The sequence below is a fragment of the Podarcis erhardii genome (genome assembly GCF_964252035.2).
Source record: "Podarcis erhardii genome assembly, chromosome: 8".
In the NCBI taxonomy this organism is placed as follows: domain Eukaryota; kingdom Metazoa; phylum Chordata; class Lepidosauria; order Squamata; family Lacertidae; genus Podarcis; species Podarcis erhardii.
In genome coordinates, this window is record NC_138499.1 from 80,502,612 (window position 1) to 80,520,607 (window position 17,996).

At 42.7% G+C, this 17,996-nt stretch overlaps 1 protein-coding gene across 6 annotated transcripts in view; it reads left to right on the forward strand.

Annotated features, from left to right (window-relative positions):
• The window catches only part of LOC309348015 (catenin delta-2), a 226,711-nt gene that overhangs the window by 98,868 nt on the left and 109,847 nt on the right, over positions 1-17,996 (forward strand). For all 6 annotated transcript variants that reach the window (XM_081873002.1, XM_081873005.1, XM_081873004.1 and 3 more), the window contains one exon: positions 8,761-8,974. In XM_081873002.1, the coding sequence (XP_081729128.1) occupies positions 8,761-8,974 (214 nt within the window). The remainder of the gene's footprint in view (positions 1-8,760; positions 8,975-17,996) is intronic.

A 17,996-nucleotide genomic window follows, 5' to 3' on the forward strand; every position in this document is an offset into this window, starting at 1 on the left:
CAGGCTGAGTGAGATCCTGAGTACAGTGGTACCTTGACTTACAGATGCTTCAGGTTCCAGACCCAGAAATAGTACCTCGGGTTAAGAACTTTACTTCAGGATGAGAACAGAAATTGTGTGGCTGCAGGAGGCCTCATTATCTGAAGTGGTACCTCAGGTTAAGAACGGACCTCCAGAACAAATTAAGATCTTAACCCGAGGTACCACTGTATTGATAAAACATGGCGTGTTTGGTGACCATGAGACCAAGACTTGGTCTTTCTCATTTGGCTGCAGTTGTATGCACACTTAAGAGTACACCCCATTGAACACAACAATGGAAGCATTCAAGTAATTAATGCATAGCACCGGGCTGCTACTGTGTTAAAAAGTAGTGTCTGATAAGGGTCAAAGGATCCAACGGGGTGGGGGGAATGGGGATTAGAAATTCCATGTAGGAAGGGCCGGTTCCTTGTCCCTTAGTACCTGCCAGATGCCATGTGCAGGGTTTCAGCCACAAGAATACAGGGGTAACTCTCACTCTGAAAAGGCATATCCAAAGGAAAAGGAGGATGTGGTGTGATTTATGAAGGAAGGACATCCAGGAAGAAGAAAAGCACATGGAATATGTCGAGTTTCTTCTTCTTCTGGTCCTCTTGCTTGGAAGGATTAAAGCCCTTCTTATTGATTATTTTGGCAGAGGGCGTGCCATTTTGCTTTCAGTCTCCAGTTAAGTTGCACAGAAACGAACAAACAGGAACGATGCCTCCCTTCGCGCTACCACATACCTATTTATAGAGATCCACTTCACAAAAAAATGAACTGAATGGAGGTAACCTGTTTGGGGCAGCATAGTTCATGTTTCCATGATTAAAACACAGTATATTAGATTTATTCATGGCAGATCTTTGTGTTGCTTCTTTTCTATCTTGCTTTAGAAACATGATTGCAGAGATCAAACCCTTATTATGGAATATTGTGGTGTCTGCTGTTAGCAATTAAGGAAGATTTTCTAGATTCTGCAAGCGACAACGCCAATTATTATTATGCCCTTTTCATAAGTGCTACAATGCTGATGGACTTATAATGAAAGATCTTTGGGACGCACTGATAAGCTTTCACAGTTTCAGCGACTTTATTTAATCAGAGTTGGGAGACAGAGAAGAGTAAGCAGCATGTGAACAAATGTCTCAGTAATTTCCCAGAAAACCATGCCTCTATGTTTCCAATTGATACTTTTACAGAATTACCATACCCACTATAGGTAATGTTAATTAGAGCTGCTAGCCCAAATATAGGCTTGCTGTGATACAGTGAAAAAAATAACCGATCTTTTGCCTGCACTGTTTTATGTATTTATTTATTTATGCACGTATTAATATTTACCTGCTCTACTCCCAACACCTTCAGAGTTGTGTAGAACATGACATTGCCATAAAATGATAAAATACTAAGCACAAATAAAAGAATAAGCAAAAGCTGAGCAGGAAAAAGCCAAAGCCACAGTAGCAAAATATTAAAACTGTAAAAAAAGGGGGAGGCATACAAGCAGTCTTCATTAACCCAGTTTGTACGATCATATCTTGATTTAATAAGCTAGGATATGAATGGGAGTTGTGCTTTGCACACAGTCCCCATTTCCTTCAGCACAGTTCAGTACTGCTGTTCTAGATTCCAGTCACTCCTTTCCAGTCATTGTCGTCCCCCCAGATTTCTGTCCTACTCCACAACAAGCAATCGGCTTTCCATGGCTTCTCGCATGAGGCAGGATCTCTGCCTATCTGCCATTCTGAGAGCAAGAGCACACTGCCGCCGTGTCTCCTTCCATGGCTACTGAGCACGTTCTGTCTTCGGTGGGATTGCTTGTTGGTGCCTCCCTCATGGGTGGGCAAGTGGTTCCATCTGGGCTGCATAATGGCTCTCACAGCCTGAACACCAGAAGTAGAGGGTATGATTCTGCGGTTAGCTAGTTGTTTCTTCTTTGCGTATTTCATGTGCACCTGTATTCCATACGATGAAATTTGGCTTCCTCTAGGCCAGCCTTTCTCAACCTGTGGGTCTCCAGATGTTGTTGGACTACAACTCCCATCACCCCTAGTTAGCAAGGCCAGAGCTCAGGGATGATGGGAGTTGTAGTCCAACAACATCTGGGGACCCACAGGTTGAGAATTGCTGCTCTAGGCAGAGCCGTATTGTTCATTTGACCCTGAGGTTAAGGTATATTGTCACATTTGAACCTTTTTGCATTTTGTTATGTCTGATTCTTGTTGGTTCCTCATCAGAGGTCAAGTGAATCTGCTGAAATCTCCTGGTGTTATATTTGCTGCTCCAAACATTCTGAACTGATGCTACTGGTAACTTAACTCTTCACTTGTACTGAAACTAATTTCAATATGGCTCCTGCCTTAGGTTTTTGTTCTTTGCTGGTATTCCCCAGAACAACTTCTTCCTGTCTGCCATGCAACACATAGCAGAAATAAATCTTTTCACCTAGAGACTGTTGTGGTGACCAGCAGCAATTTTATTGTTATGAGTTTATGGTTGCCAGCCTCCTCTAATCCCTGGAAATGTTAAAATCTAATCCGGGGTTTCCCAAACTTGGGTCTCCAGCTGTTTATGGACTACAATTCCAATCATCCCTGACCACTGATCCTGCTACCTAGGAATGATGTGGCGCTCTTTTCGCTCTATAGGCCAAGGGAGCCAGTGTTTGTCCACAGACAGCTTCTGGGTCATGTGGCCAGCCGGACTAAGCCGCTTCTGGCAAACCAGAGGAGCGCACGGAAACGGCGTTTACCTTCCTGCCAGAGCAGTACCTATTTATCTATTTGCACTTTGACATGCTTTGGAACTGCTAAGTTGGCAGGAACAGGGACCGAGCAACGGAGCTCACCCTGTCATGGGGATTCGAACCGCTGACCTTCTGATTGGCAAGCCCTAGGCTCTGTGGTTTAGACCACTGCGCCACCCACACCCCAAAAATAGGAGTAGTCGTGTGCATTTCTAACACTTTGTTTTCCCATTAAAAATCCATGCCTGAGCTCCGCTGCACACCTTGTACGATACCGAGGGCTTTTCTCTGTGTTTATTTGCACTTTAATAGCAATTGCTACACCCCATTCTGAAACAGGACATGATAGTAAATCATAACAGGATTTGCTTTTTTTAAAAGACAATGGCCTGGGGAATACTTTAATAATTATGAGAAGGTGGAAGGAAAATAATGCAATGGCATTTTGCGTGTCACGATTTGTGCTAGAATCAAGGTGCATTGGTCCCTGTACTTACAAAAATTAGCATTGAGTCTTGAAGGGGAGTTGATTGAATTCTAAATAATTCTACAGCATGTGTTTTTACATATCAGTATGTATTTAAAGTGTGTTTTATTGTTTTTAAGAATAAGTACAAACAAAATAAAAAACCATAGAATACATAGAAAACTGCTGATTTGCCAGGGGCGAGTCCATAAAATAGGTGCTATCCCTGGTAAGAAGGCTAGTTGGAGCATATGATGAAATGCTATTCACATTGTTTTTTGAAGCAGCAACTGCAGTTAAAAAGTTGGCTTGTTGTAGCTAAACTTGCCAGCAATGCAGTTTTTAGGATTAATCAACTCGGTCTTCAAGTGATTGATTGACGGGGGTCAATTTTAAATTTGCAGGCTGCTACTTAAAGCAAGTTTGTGTATTTGGGAGTGTGTTTTGGTCATAGAGCAAATTGCTCACTAACCAAAGATAATAAAGACTTGTGGGGAGTGTGGCGGCAGACTCCCCCATGAGCTTCCCATTCACTAACACTGGAATTGGCTCTTTGCCGAAGTTGGCTCTTTCCAAATTGCCATTTTTTTAAATTTATGTTTCTCATACTTAAAAATAAAATAAAATTCAGAAGCACAAAAATTGCAAAGTGATGCTCTGTAACAGTGGTATATGTTCCTGCCCTTTCACTGCAGTGGTTAAAATGGTTGCATGGAACTACAAAGACTTTCAAGGCCTCTTAAGTTTCTAAATGGGGAAAATGCTAGAGGGAGTGACCTTGGAGCTTACTCAAAGACAGGTAACTGAGCATTAATGGAGGCAGTAGGCTTGCGGGCTGCTCAACCACTTACATACCTGGCTGTAATTCATTCTCAGGCAGTTAGGATGAGTAAGTGCCTTGGCTGGTACTTATCACAGGCAGTAAAAGGTGAAAGTGAGAAGGTGAATGCAATTTGTTTACCACTTGCAGTGTGAAATTATTCCTTTGCTTGCATAGGCATCTGCCACGTTGGGGAAGCATTGCTAAGAAGAAATTGGACATTTCTTTTGAATAAGGTCATAATACTAGTCTTAACAGTGTTTTCTCCCCTATTTTCCCTCATCTGTCATCTTTCTCTATGTTATCTTTTGTTCAGTATGTTTCTCAGTAGATCCTTTTATGTAGAGTTTCCTTGCAGGGAGAGATACTCACGAGCTGGAATCAGGCGTAGATATTGTTTTAAAATATCAAGTTGCTTTATAACTCTGCATGTGTGTAGGTTAGATCATGTCCTGGTTATATGTGTTATTTTAATCAGATCCTTGCCTCAAGTATGCTTTTGCGTGTGGTTCACTCCCATCAGTACATGTCAGTCAATGTTTGGTTTAATTGCAAGAACGAACGCTGCTTTCTGTCTAAATAAAACTCTTGCCTGAAGATGGTTGGCTCTGCAGTATTGGAGATTCATGGACGTGACACTTCTGTAACAGTGGCTAGGATATTGTTCCTTGTCTCCAGCTTCCTGATCTGCAAAGGTCATCCAAGCAAAGGTTGAGAGAGTGCGCCTGAAAGAGGTTGCCAAAGCCCAAGACCTCAAAAAGTGGCACACATACTTTTGCATATTATGCATTCTGGATCTAATTGATGCATAATAGCATAACTATTACTCTAAGTTACAGTGTGCATATTAACTATTCATACTGCAGTACCAGCTGAGACAAGTGGGACTGTGCATCTGCTTCCTATCTCCATGGGGTCTGGGCCTCCTTCACCTCTTCAATCCTTAGTGAGTTATGTGCTTTCCCGGTTTCTGCTCAGTGCAGCAGTACAGCAAGCACTGACACAATAGATAATTGTGCCTTGATGAGAAGGAAAATAATTCAGACTGAAATCCAAAGCCACAGCTCTGCAGAGCTACTTCCAGAGCCGGGCCATTCCTGGTGGCAGAAGATGGAGCAGGCAGATCAGGGCCAATCACCCAGGTCAGGTGTGACTGGCTATGAAAGCAACTCAAGGTCTTGTGGATTCCAGGCCAGATCAGCTCCCTTGCCTCATTTGGGGGCAAGGATACCTGCCACCAGTGGACCTTCAGCCATCAGCAATGGGGAGCCCAGCAGAAAGACCTCCATGCAGTCCACCCCATCTGCCCCAAATGGGGAGTTTGAATTGCAGTCTAATCCGTTGATGGAACAAGTTAAAGTCTTTAAATATCTCGGCCTTATTTTTCAGTCAAGAAGGTCATGGGGAGCGCATCAGAAATATGCAAAGGAAAAAGGGTTTCAAAGCCAGCGCCAAAATTCTGACATGCTTTTTTCCATACAAAAGGTGGCAATCACATGCCATCAGCACTTGAAGTGTTTAAAGCTAACACGGTTATTATATGGGGCTCAGATTTGGACAGCCACTCACCTTGGATCTGCAGAAGCTGTTCAATCCTAAGGCAAAAAAAATTCTGTTCCATCCTGTTTTCCAAATGCTTCATTGCCCTTGGAGGCTAATCTCCCCTCTGTTGAATTACAGATTTGGTGTAGGAGATTTAATTATTGCTGTCTGAGGGCTCTTCCTCGTTTCTGTTTGCCCTGTGTTTTCTTCCATTTATCCCGAGATTTCTAGGCAATCTGTAGAAAACCCAGTTGACATTTGTTCCAATTCAGTGGCAAGCAGCGGATTTTCCTGGGGGAAGTGGTGGCACAAAAGAAAAAACCTCTCAGGCCTGTGCCTGGAAATCACAGGAGAAATGGGAGTGTGGATGAGCCCCAAATACTTCTCATTTACTTGGCAATAAGTAACATTCAGTCACCTGTACACTAGTCACGAAAGCAGTTCTAGCAGGTTAGGGGAAACAGTACCCTAAACCCATTTCCCTGATGTGCTCATTTTATGTATGATGGGAATGTTTAATCTGGGAGAGTATTCAAAATGTGATCCACCAATTGCAGTCTAAAGAGCTACAGCCCAGCAAGAGGGAGAAAGCGTAGGGTTGCAGCTGTGAAGGAAGGAGCTTCTATTTGCATTCTGGTCAGATTAGCACCCAGGTGTTGTTTGTTTATTTGTTTGGCTTGTTTTGTTTTTACATAACTTGGTCCCAACTTTGAGCTTGTTAGTTGTGCTTCAAGCTTCAGTTTTGGACAGCTGTGTGAAAAATAATAATAATATTATGACATTATCACAAATGCCTACATAAGAACACTACGCTGTTAATCTTAATTATTAATTGACTTTAGTACTTAGTGAAGCATATCCATGATGCACAGTACTAATTAACATCAGTGGAGTATTAACCAGAAAATCTGCTACAGTGGGGGTGGAGGGTGGAGTTCCAGATTAAACCTCTGTGCACCTAAGCTTTGCTCCCCTAGTTATTTCAAATAGCTTCCCCCTCCCTGTCCCTCTCCAATTTACAGATTGATAGGGAGACTTGAAGAAAAGAACTATCTCCTCTACATGTTTCCATAATTTTTGCATCTTCCTCTTTAACACAGGGTGAATGTAAACAACTGTCATGGACCCTTTGGTTCCATAAGGTTCAGGTATGAGATGGCAGCCCCAGATAGATGGAGTAGGAAGGAAGATGGAGCAGATAGAAGGCAGGCACTTGGGGATCGAGGATGCAGGTCCTTCACTTGGAACTAGAAATTAAGAGAGGTGGAAGTCCTCTCCTGTGGAGCACAGAGACCCATTAGCTGGGCAGGGGGCTCTGACCAACCAGAGGAAGGAGAAGTTGAATAAGAGAAGTTGGAGGGGCAGGACATAGTTTGTTTCTGCATGCTCAGCATTGCCATCAAAGCTGGGATCAGCTGCACTCACTAAAAAGGAGCCCAGTGTAGTGTAGTGGTTAAGAGCAGTGGGCTCATAATCTGGTGAACTGGGTTCGATTCCCCGCTCCTCCACATGCAGCTGCTGGGTGACCTTGGGCTAATCACACTTCTTTGAAGTCTCTCAGCCCCACTCACCTCACAGAGTGTTTGTTGTGGGGGAGGAAGGGAAGGAGAATGTTAGCCGCTTTGAGACACCTTCGGGTAATGATAAAGCGGGATATCAAATCCAAGCTCCTCCTCCTCTTTTTCTTCTTCTTAGGTTTTCACATGCAGCAAACTTGTAGGGTGAGAGAGTGTCATGAGTGAGCCCTCCCTGCCTCAACTTTAAAAGTTTGATGACTGGCGAGTCAACTTTGGGGGGCATCTTGGTAGCAGCTTCCACTTGGTTAGGTATCTCTTGCCTTGCTCTTGAACCCTGAAACCTTGACTGGGGCTCCTACTCCTAGTTCGAAGCACTAGCACCCAAGATACTCTCTGCATTCCCTGCTTAATGGTCTCTATTTGTTTCGTTTGTTCTCTCCTGTTCTCTCTTACTTGCTTTCTTTTCCTCAACTTTGCTCCTCTTTGGGGACTTTGGCTGCCTTTCCTTCTGTGATAGGAACCTGACAGCAACCAACGTGTGCTCTGTAGAAGTTTGCCCTTTTAACACTGCCTTTAAGTGCAGCAGTATAGAGTGTTTTGTCGCTTCTTCTCGATTGCTTGTTTCATTTAGTGGATTCATATCCTGCTTTTCCACTGAAGTCATCAAAGTGGCTTATAGTATTTTTTAAAATGTTGTTAATCCGTTTTAAGCCATTCACTCATAACAAAACAATACCCGCCCAGCCAGAGGAGGAAAAGCTGCCTGGACTTGTACCCATGGAGTGGTACCCATCTCTCTCGCCTGAAGTCTGCACCGCAATACAATTGGTGTTGTTTGTCTGGCAGCAGAGAGTCTGCTGTCTTCTTGAAAGTTTTCTCACACTGATAATGATGTCCGCATCAGTTTCCAGATATACACATGTTTAAAAAGACCACATTTTTCTGCCTAGTTCTATAGCAAGTGGGAATGATAGTATGTCTTGTAGATTGTCAACTCACCAATTTCCTTGTAACTCCTGCAGATACCGAGTGTTTATTGATACCTTTCTCCGGGCAATCTAGAAAGTGCTATAGCTGAATTATAAAGTGTTGATACATAATTAATGTGAGCAGTTCGAAACTGGTGTTCCAGTCATTGTTCTGGGCAATAATTCTGATGACAGCTGTCACCATACACCATGAAATCAATTCGTAAGTGCAGGTGGTTCCTCATGTCCCTGAAGGTGGCTTATTTTGTTCCAAGTGGTGGCAGGAGGAATTTCTCTTCCATCATCTGTCTAGCTGCTTTGATTGGAATTTCATCATCATCATCAAACCTTTTATTGGCATCACATACAAACATCCATAGCAAATCAATACAGACTTACCGCCTTACCAGTGACACATAAACATTTGTCAAATGAAAGAGGCATGTTGGGATGCGCTGCTCTCAGCCATCCTAACGAAATATCATTTGATTGGAATTTTATTCTTCCCATGTCAAGAGCTTTTACTTCCCATAGTTCCTTTGAAAGCAAATAAAGCAAGCTAATGTGCACATGTGCTCTCTCCTTTCTAACTGCTATCTAAAAACTATTGATACCTTAAAACTCTCATTGACTATCAGCCACTGATTTTGAATTTAATTTGAACATTAATGTTGCAGATAAGAAGACAAGGAGGAATACAGTTACTGGTGGACCTATTGGACCATCGAATGACAGAAGTCCACCGTAGTGCCTGTGGAGCGCTGAGGAATTTGGTGTATGGGAAAGCCAACGACGACAACAAAATTGCTTTGAAAAACTGTGGGGGTATTCCAGCACTAGTACGATTACTGCGCAAGACTACAGATTTGGAAATCAGAGAACTAGTCACAGGTTTGACTATCTTTTCATTTATTGTACTGTGTGCTAAGGATTAGCAGTTCGCTTCTGAATTTGCTTAGCTGAGAAAGACATTTCAATGAGGTTAAGCGGACCCAAGTTTCCTGGTGGATTGTGGCAAAGTTATTTTAAGAATGTACTTGTGAGAAATGACTAAGGGCAATCTTGTGCTTGCAAACATGTATATCATATACATATATTCATTAGGAAGCCAGGTTTCTTGTCAGGTATAATTTCAGTGGCAGATACTGGGCAATGTGTGGAAAAGCAAGTGGTACAATGGTGCGTTATTTCGGCCGCAATTTTTCCCCGTGCTCCTGCTGTTTCTAATGAGTTACTGAATTGAAAACTATAGGCAGGCTTGGTGGGGCAGAATTAAACTCCCTCAAAACATGTAATGTGGTGGTTGGGTTGGTTTTTTTTTTTTTTAACATTCTATTTTAAGACTTTCAGGGCCCTTTTTTAAATGATTTAAGCCTCTTTTAATACCTCTGTCCCAAGAAAATAATCATGAGTTGCTCACATTTTTCCCTCACTGCAGGCTATGTGACTCATGGTTATGGATTCTAAATGCAGAATTTCAAACATACGTACATTGAATTCCATGTCTTAATCATCCGGCCTTTCATCTCTTACCTGTTGGGCAGAATTAATTAGATTCTTCTTGTCGTAAGGATGCTGTGCTACATGGTGTTCAGGAGCTGGTTCCTAATGAGTGACAGAATTACAGGCAGACCCAGTATAGTGAAAACTGGTAGTTCATTGTCAATGTACTGTTTCAGTGCTTGGTTGTGTTATCTGCCCCCTGCCTTCAGGGAGTAATATGCAAGCTTACTATGAACAAATGAGGAGCAAGCTGCTAATAATCTTAATCAACCAAATCCAACTTGCACAGTGGATATCTGCTGATATGAGAGATGAGTTCCCTTTACCTTTTTTCCTTTTTTAAAAAGGGCATTTTTTTATGTCCTTCCCTCTCAATATATGTTGTATTCTTGAAACACACTGAACTAATGCAGACAAAAATCCCAGCTAATAAGGTTTTAAACTAGTTGCTTTTAAATTGTATTATGCTTTCGTTGACATTCTTTCACAGAATGACACAGAGTATACAATAGTTAGTGGCTGAAGCATAAATCACGTGGACATTTAAGTATATTAGCAAACTGCACAAAACAAGCTGCACTGTCCCAGCCTGTGAGCCTCAGTGAAACCGCCTCAGCTCTCAGGGTGAGAGCTGAGGCAGTTTCATCCAGTGTCTCGTGGGCAGAGGCCAATGTTTTCTTTTCAACATTGTGGTATATCGCCAAACCACAATGTTTAGCTGGCAATACACAGCAATGTTGAAAAGCTGCTATTGCCCAGTCCTAATCAGTAGTCGGTGCACAGAAGAAAAATAACGCAAAGTTTTGTGATGTTTCTGCTTCAGGTGTGCTTAACCTTTCCAAAAAGCAAACTAACAAATAGTTCCATGTCGGTGACATATCTATGGTCTAAGCCAGGTGTGAAGAACTTCTGGCCCTCCAGCATCTTGCTAGGGTTTTCCAACCCTACAACTCCCATCACCCCTGGCTCTTACCGTGCTTGGGAGTTGTAGTTCAGCAACATCCGGAGGGGCGAAGGTTCCTCAGTCTTGTTCTCAGGTAGGGAGCACCTCTGCTTGTGGAACTTGCCAGCTGCGGCCAAGCTTGTGGAGGCGTCTTAATGGGGGACTCCATGTAATCAAGTAATACAGTCCGCTTAATGTTTGAATATTTTACAAATACCTCACAAAATACAGCAAATAGTTTATAGAGCTCAGGTTACCCATTTCCTCTCCAGCCCACAAAACTTTGATTTTTCTGTGAATTTACACGTCTAAGCAAGGTTGTGGCAATTACACCATCATTAAAAGGTTTCTAATTAACATATACAAGCATGAAGACTATTTGGCTCAGAATAATTAGTGCTGATAGAAAGCACATCTGAGACGTGGAGCATCAGGCCTCCCCTGACAAACCTGTAGCCAGGTGGCCTTTGTCCAGTGTTTCCCCTCGCTTAGATCAAAGAGTGAGGGGAGTGGCAAATTGAATAATCTTTAGAGGCTACCAGAGAAAATGGCAAAAGCAGCAATGGATGACTGAGACTTGTCACTCCTCTTAATGTTATGAATGAATGAATGAATGAATGAATGAATGAATGAATCTTTATTTGCCTCAGCCTTCGGCCATAGCAATAAAACAATACGATATACAGAGAATAGAAATAAAAAGTCAGTTATGCAAAATACATTTTAGGGTTTTGAATGTTATGAGATTAAAGAAGCCAGTTTGAAATCCACTTTCTGTGAGCTTTCATCCACCTTGATTTACCGATAGTGAGAAATAGTTCCTGTTCATCTGGCTGCCAACATTAAGGCCTGTAACAGTTTAATATTCTATTGACATCTGGGATGTAAGAAAATGCCTTACGCCAAGACAGACCATTGGCCTTTCTAGCTCAGTGACCAGCTGTCTCTCTCTAGGTCTCTGTCTTCCCGCCCTGACTTGGCCACAGTGATCCATGTGACGGTCACCTCCAGGCTTGACTACTGTAATTCGCTCTACGCGGGGCTGCCCTTGAAGCTGTCCCAGAAACTCCAGAGGGTGCAGAATGCTGCAGTGAGGCTCCTCACGGGGTCTCTGCCATGGGAGCATATTCATCCAGTGCTTTTCAAGCTGCACTGGCTCCCGGTGGAGTACAGGGTCAGATTTAAGGTGCTGCTTTTGATCTTTAAAGCCCTTCTTGGCCTAGGACCCTCGTACCTACAGGACCGCCTCTCCCAGTATGCCCCACGGAGAGCCTCAAGGTCCATAAATAGCAACACCCTAGAGGTCCCGGGCCCTAAGGAAGTCAGATTAGCCTCAACCAGAGCCAGGGCCTTTTCAACACTGGCTCCGGCCTGGTGGAACGCTCTGCCTCATGAGACCAGGGCCCTGCAGGATCTGATTTCTTTCCGCAGAGCCTGTAAGACAGAGTTGTTCTGCCTGGCCTTTGGCTTGGAGCCAATTTGATCCCCCCCTTTCTTTTTTCTTTTTCTTTTCTCCTCCTGTGATGAGGCTGCATTTTAATATTTTAATGTTTCAATATTTTAATGTTGTATTTTAATCTTGTTTTTAAGTTGTATTCATTCAACTTGTTTTTATTATTGCTTGTTAGCCGCCCTGAGCCCGGCCTTGGCTGGGGAGGGCGGGGTATAAATAAAAATTATTATTATTATTATTATTATTATTATTATTATTATTATTAGGATTTACAGATTGGTTCTCTCTCAACCCTAGCAGGAGATGCCACAGACTGAACCTGGTATTTAGATGCTCTTCTGCTAAACTACAGCCCTTCTCTTGCTTTGTTGAAAAATTTTCACAGGATCCTCATTTTGCATTGAAAAAGCGCAGAAGGGCCAACGTCTGACTGCACCAACTGCCATACTCCCAAGTGAGCCTGGGCACAAATGGCCCTTCTTCCCCAACTTTGAAAGCCAACAATATACTTGGGTACACCCCATCCCACAATACTTCAGCTGCTCACTTCTATTACTTGTGTCTTGGCTCGTAAACTGCTGAAGGGCATGAGCCTGACAAAGACTTTGTTGCTATTTACACTTGAGAATAGTTTGGTCCATGGTTTAGTTAGTCTGATAATAGGCTAGATCGGTATTTCCCAACCTTGGGATCCCCAGCCGTTTTCGGACTACAATTCCCACCATCCCTGACCAGCTAGGGATGATGGGAGTTGTAGTCCCAAAACAGCTGGAGACCCAAGGCTGGGAAACACTGGTAGAGACTGGCCATTTTTCAGCTCCCTGATCCTAGCATATTTGACATGTTTGGGAAGACCACCATCCATTAGCTTATAAGGAAAGGTTTGCACACAGATGTCATTGATGGAGGCAGCAGGAGGGGGAGGCGCCACACAAACGCAAATCCCACGTGTGCTTTATAGCCACACTTGTGGTTTGAGAGCCACTGGTTTAGGAAGCCTCAATAAAGAACAGCATGCTTAGGGAAGCTTTTATTGTTTAATAGATTATTGCATTTTAATATTCTGTTGGAAGCTGCCCAGAGTGGCTTGGGAAACCCAGCCAGATAGGTGGGGTATAAATAAATAAATAAATTATTATTATTATTATTATTATTATTATTATTATTATTAGTGTTTATTCCATTTGTAGAATGGAACTCAAGAAAATGTAGTTTGCCTTTCCCTCACAACACCCTGAAGCTGAGAGACAGCAGGGGCCTAAAATATCACTCAATGAGTCTCTTGGCTACTCATTTAGATCTTTCCTAAATAGGTCAAGTACCGTATTTTTCGCCCTATAGGACGCGCCGGCCCATAGGACGTACCTAGATTTTGGGGGGGGGGGATAAAGGGGAAAAAATTATTTCCCCCCCCCCCCCGGCACGAGGCTGGGGGCAGGGGAAGCCCGAGCTTCCCCCGACCCCAGCCCCCAGAACGGGTCCCAGAGCGATGGCGAAGCTGCGCACAGCTTCAGCATCGTTCTGGGAGCTTGCCGGGCTGGGGGGATAGCTTCCTGAAGCCTGGAGAGCGAGAGGGGTCGGTGCGAAAGCCTGCATTCGCCCCATAGGACGCACACACATTTCCCCTTCATTTTTGGTGGGGGAAAAGTGCGTCCTATAGGGCGAAAAATACGGTATTTTGCAGTCCCTTGGTTAAGTTCTTGCAAAAGCTCAAACACTCACGAAAGACCTGGCAGGGTTCACTGGTTTATACCTGCTCTCCCAAGGGGAAAGAAAGCTTACCTTTAACAGGTAAACCTGATTCTTCCTGCAGGTGGACTGGTCCAAGCAGCCCTACCGGGAAAATTATACTATTTGTGTTCGTTTCTACTGGGGAAATTGCCTTCTTACACTTAGCTTATGTTAGTACCCTTACTTGATTTCTCACCCCAAATCTACTCATTACAAGCAGAAACATCTTACATTTGGAGCAGAGACTGGCTTCTTCTCTGTTCCAAACTTTTTCCTTCCAGGTTGCTGTTTCCCTTGCAGAGTTTTCCAAATGCAGCTTCAACAGGGAGCTGTAAATCGGATGTAGGAGGTGAGGGAGGGCAGCAGTTTTGTGTGTAATTTGTTAGCATTTCTCCAAATAATAATAATAATAATAATAATTTTAAAATGTTATTTTGTTAGAGTAAAATGTGACTTTAAAATTTGTTTCAACACCCAAGAAGATTGGAAGAAAACCCACACAGAGCAGTGACTCTCGCAGAGGTTAAGCGGGTAACCTCCTCTGAGGGAAAGCAATTCCAGCATATTGCTGCATTGTCTGTGACTGAATGTTCAGTTGCTCCTGTTGCAGACATTCTACAGAACTGCCTGCCTCACAGGAGGCGCACAGAATCTCACTGGGATTAATCAATGTTGGTGCTTTTTCCTACCAGCATACTTCTAGTAATCGCAAATCACAGTCCTGTGTCCAGCATCCAATCTGAAACAGTTTGTTCTGCCCACGCTACCTTCCAGGCAGTTTCACTCTGTAACATATCGGAACCCACAAGGGGGAAAAGTGCTCAGAGCAAACTTTAAAACTCCTTTGTGGAGAATAAAACCCAAACATGGAAAGAAGGGAGGTCACCATATAATGGTTGTGCTGTCGAGGTAGAGCTCCTACTATTGTTGAGGAACATGATTTAGGGGTACAACGCTTTCTGCATCTGAAATTTAAAATTAAGAAGTCATTGTTTACAAGATGGTTGAAACTTTGTTTTTTTAAGAAAGGGGGAAATGACAGCATCTATCCTCTTCAAACAAGGCATGCTGCTTGCTAATCATTGCCTGTGGGGGCAAGGGGGGGGGGGAGGAGAGAACAAGCTTCCAGAAATCTAGAGTGACTTCAGTTTGTGAATCAAGTGGTTTTTCTTGCTGTTTCTCATTCCTCATTTTCTTCAGGTTCAACACAAACTGGAATAAAATGCACAGCATCTTAAATAGCATAGGATTTTGCATGCTGACATAGCATGTTGTATTTGCATTCCTATGCATAACTGACTAGCAAAAATCACAAGATGTAGCTGACTAGCACACAATTAGGTAGAAGCCTAGGCTAGGAATATTCACCATTATTGTCTAGTTCTGTGTGTGCAGTAGATAGATAGACAGGTATCTATAGATAGATAGATAGATAGATAGATAGATAGATAGAGAGAGAGAGAGAGAGAGAGAGATAGATAGATAGATAGATAGATAGATAGATAGATAGATAGATAGATAGAGATAGATGATAGATTGATAGATAGATAGATAGATAGATAGATAGATAGATAGATAGATGATAGATAGATGATAGATAGATAGATAGATATTTTGGTGAGTTCAGATAAGCAATCAGTGATGTGCAATTTGCCAACTCCTTTACTTTTTTGAGAAGCACACTATAGAGCAGGCATGGCCAAACTTGGCCCTCCAGCTGTTTTGGGACTACAATTCCCATCATTCCTGACCACTGGTCCTATTAGCTAGGGTTCATGGGAGTTGTAGTCCCAAAACAGCTGGAGGGCCAAGTTTGGCCATGCCTGCTATAGAGGAAAAGGAATGGGCATCATCTTTCTCTCATGACCTACTACTGTGTTCTAAATTTAATTACGAGACACAGCTAGTAGTACTTCTTATCACATAATGAGGAAACTGCCACTGCTTTTAACTGTGAGGTATTGTAAATGAGCATGGCAGAAGAAAATGTCGCCTTGGAAAGTTTTCCCTCTTCATTTCTCTGCTTTCTCAGTGAAAAATTCAGTACTACTTATGCATCTTCTGAGATGTCAGGGGAAAACAAAATGTGAAAGTATTGCTCTCCCCCCCCCCAATGCCCATTTCTTTCACATCCTTCCAATCAAAATCCATTGAATTGGGAGCCATAGGAAAATACAAATCCCATGAGACCCAGTAGGATTGATAAGGCATTTCTCCATTTACAGTGGAGCAGAGACCTTCAAAGGCTCTCTTGGCCCCATCAGTGAGCCATCTCCTTCAAATCTCCTCAAGGGGTGGGGAAACTGGCAGGGAGCAATAAGAGCAAGACCACGTTAGGACTAAGGCCTGAGTTCGAAGAGACTTGGGCCCAGTTCATAACTGGGGGCAGGGAGGCTGAATTTGCCAAATTCCTAGTTCTGAGTTCATTTGTAGTAATTGCAAATGTGACTGAAATTTCTGCACACTGTTACAGCCGCATTTCTTTATCCAAACCGATTGTTCATTCAGTTAAAACTCTCAGAATGAAAAGAAAGGTCACCAGGGTGGGGGTGGGGAATATAAAAGGCAGCATATTCCTCAAGGAGGGTATTTGTGCAGTTAAGATGATGTAATATTTTCATCAGTCCCATTTGCCAAGTGCCTTTTCGTAAAGTATTTTGACATTTAGTGTAGGATGGTTATTCAGACTTGCTTAAACAGAATTATGGTTGAATGGAGGGTATCTCCTATGCCGGATTTTTAATCACTTAATCAACTTAATAAGTTTCTGCAAAAGTGCCCTTGACATTAGCTTAGTTACTGAAGTGCATAAACACAGATGTGTAATTTTTACTGCGACATCAACGGTGGCACAGCTATTTATAGTAGCCTCAAACTTTTAAGGCCTAAAGGCTTTCATACGGACTGAACACAGTGTGTAAGAGGAATTGTTTTAAATTCTGGTAGCTCCATTAGATAATTCATTACTTGTTCGTAAGCACCGACAGCGTGTAAGCAACTACGATGCCGCCGGTGGTCAGAAAACATGATCCGACTATGGCACGGGAGGCTGCAGCGGCAAATCGGGCAGATGAGCTCACACAAATCCTTAGGGTGGAGGTACCACAATATGTTCTGTTACTGCTTTCATAGACATTATTTAAGTGGCAAAATTACTATCATTATGGTGAGCAAGGTGTTTTGGAAGAAGAGCCTATTTATTGCAGCAGACCCACCTGAGTAGTGTATATATGAGAGAAAGAGAACATTGTCTTGTTGGGGGAGAATGGGCCATCTTGCATCAGGAGTGGCGGAAAGGCTCGCTACTACCACATAGTGCTGCGTTTAAGTGCAGCATGTTATTTTCCTCCCTAGATAGTATTCACTTACCGTATTTTTTGCTCTATAAGACTCACTTTTTTCCTCCTAAAAGGTAAGGGGAAATGTGTATGCGTCTTATGGAGCGAATGCAGGCTGTGCAGCTATCCCAGAAGCCAGAACAGCAAGAGGGATTGCTGCTTTCACTGCGCAGCGATCCCTCTTGCTGTTCTGGCTTCTGAGATTCAGAATATTTTTTTTCTTCTTTTCCTCCTCCAAAAACTAGGTGCGTCTTGTGGTCTGGTGCGTCTTATAGAGCGAAAAATACGGTATATGAGAAAAAGTAAGTAGGAAGAGCATGGCTGGGGATGGGGGCTTAAGCTGCCCTTGGTGAATGCAGGAGCTGGTTTCAGGGACACGTTCTGCATGAATAAGAGAATCTTTGTATTTTAGCTCTCAGTACACACATGTGCTGAGCACATGTTCTGCATTCAAAATCATCTCCAGGTTAAAAGCTGGGAAAGATATTGTGTCAGAAACCCTTAAGAACCCCCACCAATCCGAATAGACAATACAAGCCTGGATAGACCATTGATCTGACTTCGTATAAGGCATCTCTGTATATTTCTGCATGGAAGGTGAATCTGTAGTCACCTATAGAAAAGCTGGATTCAAGTAAAGTGTATTTAAAGATACAGGACTTCTGTTAAGTCCATATTCATGACCAAGTTTCTATTAGAATTCATCTAGACAAACTGTAAATTTTAAAAGTTCACCTTTGTTTACTTAAGAATGCAAAACACCTCCCTGTAAACAAATTCCCATGTTGAAACAATTGGAAAACCCTGAGATAAACATGTATGTTGGTTTGTTGGTTTGTTTGCTTGCTTGCTTGCTTCCTTGTGGCTTTTTTAAAAGCAAACTTTCAGCATTATAGCACACAATTTTGTAGTTGAATTTGAGGAACATATTCTTATGCACTCCTT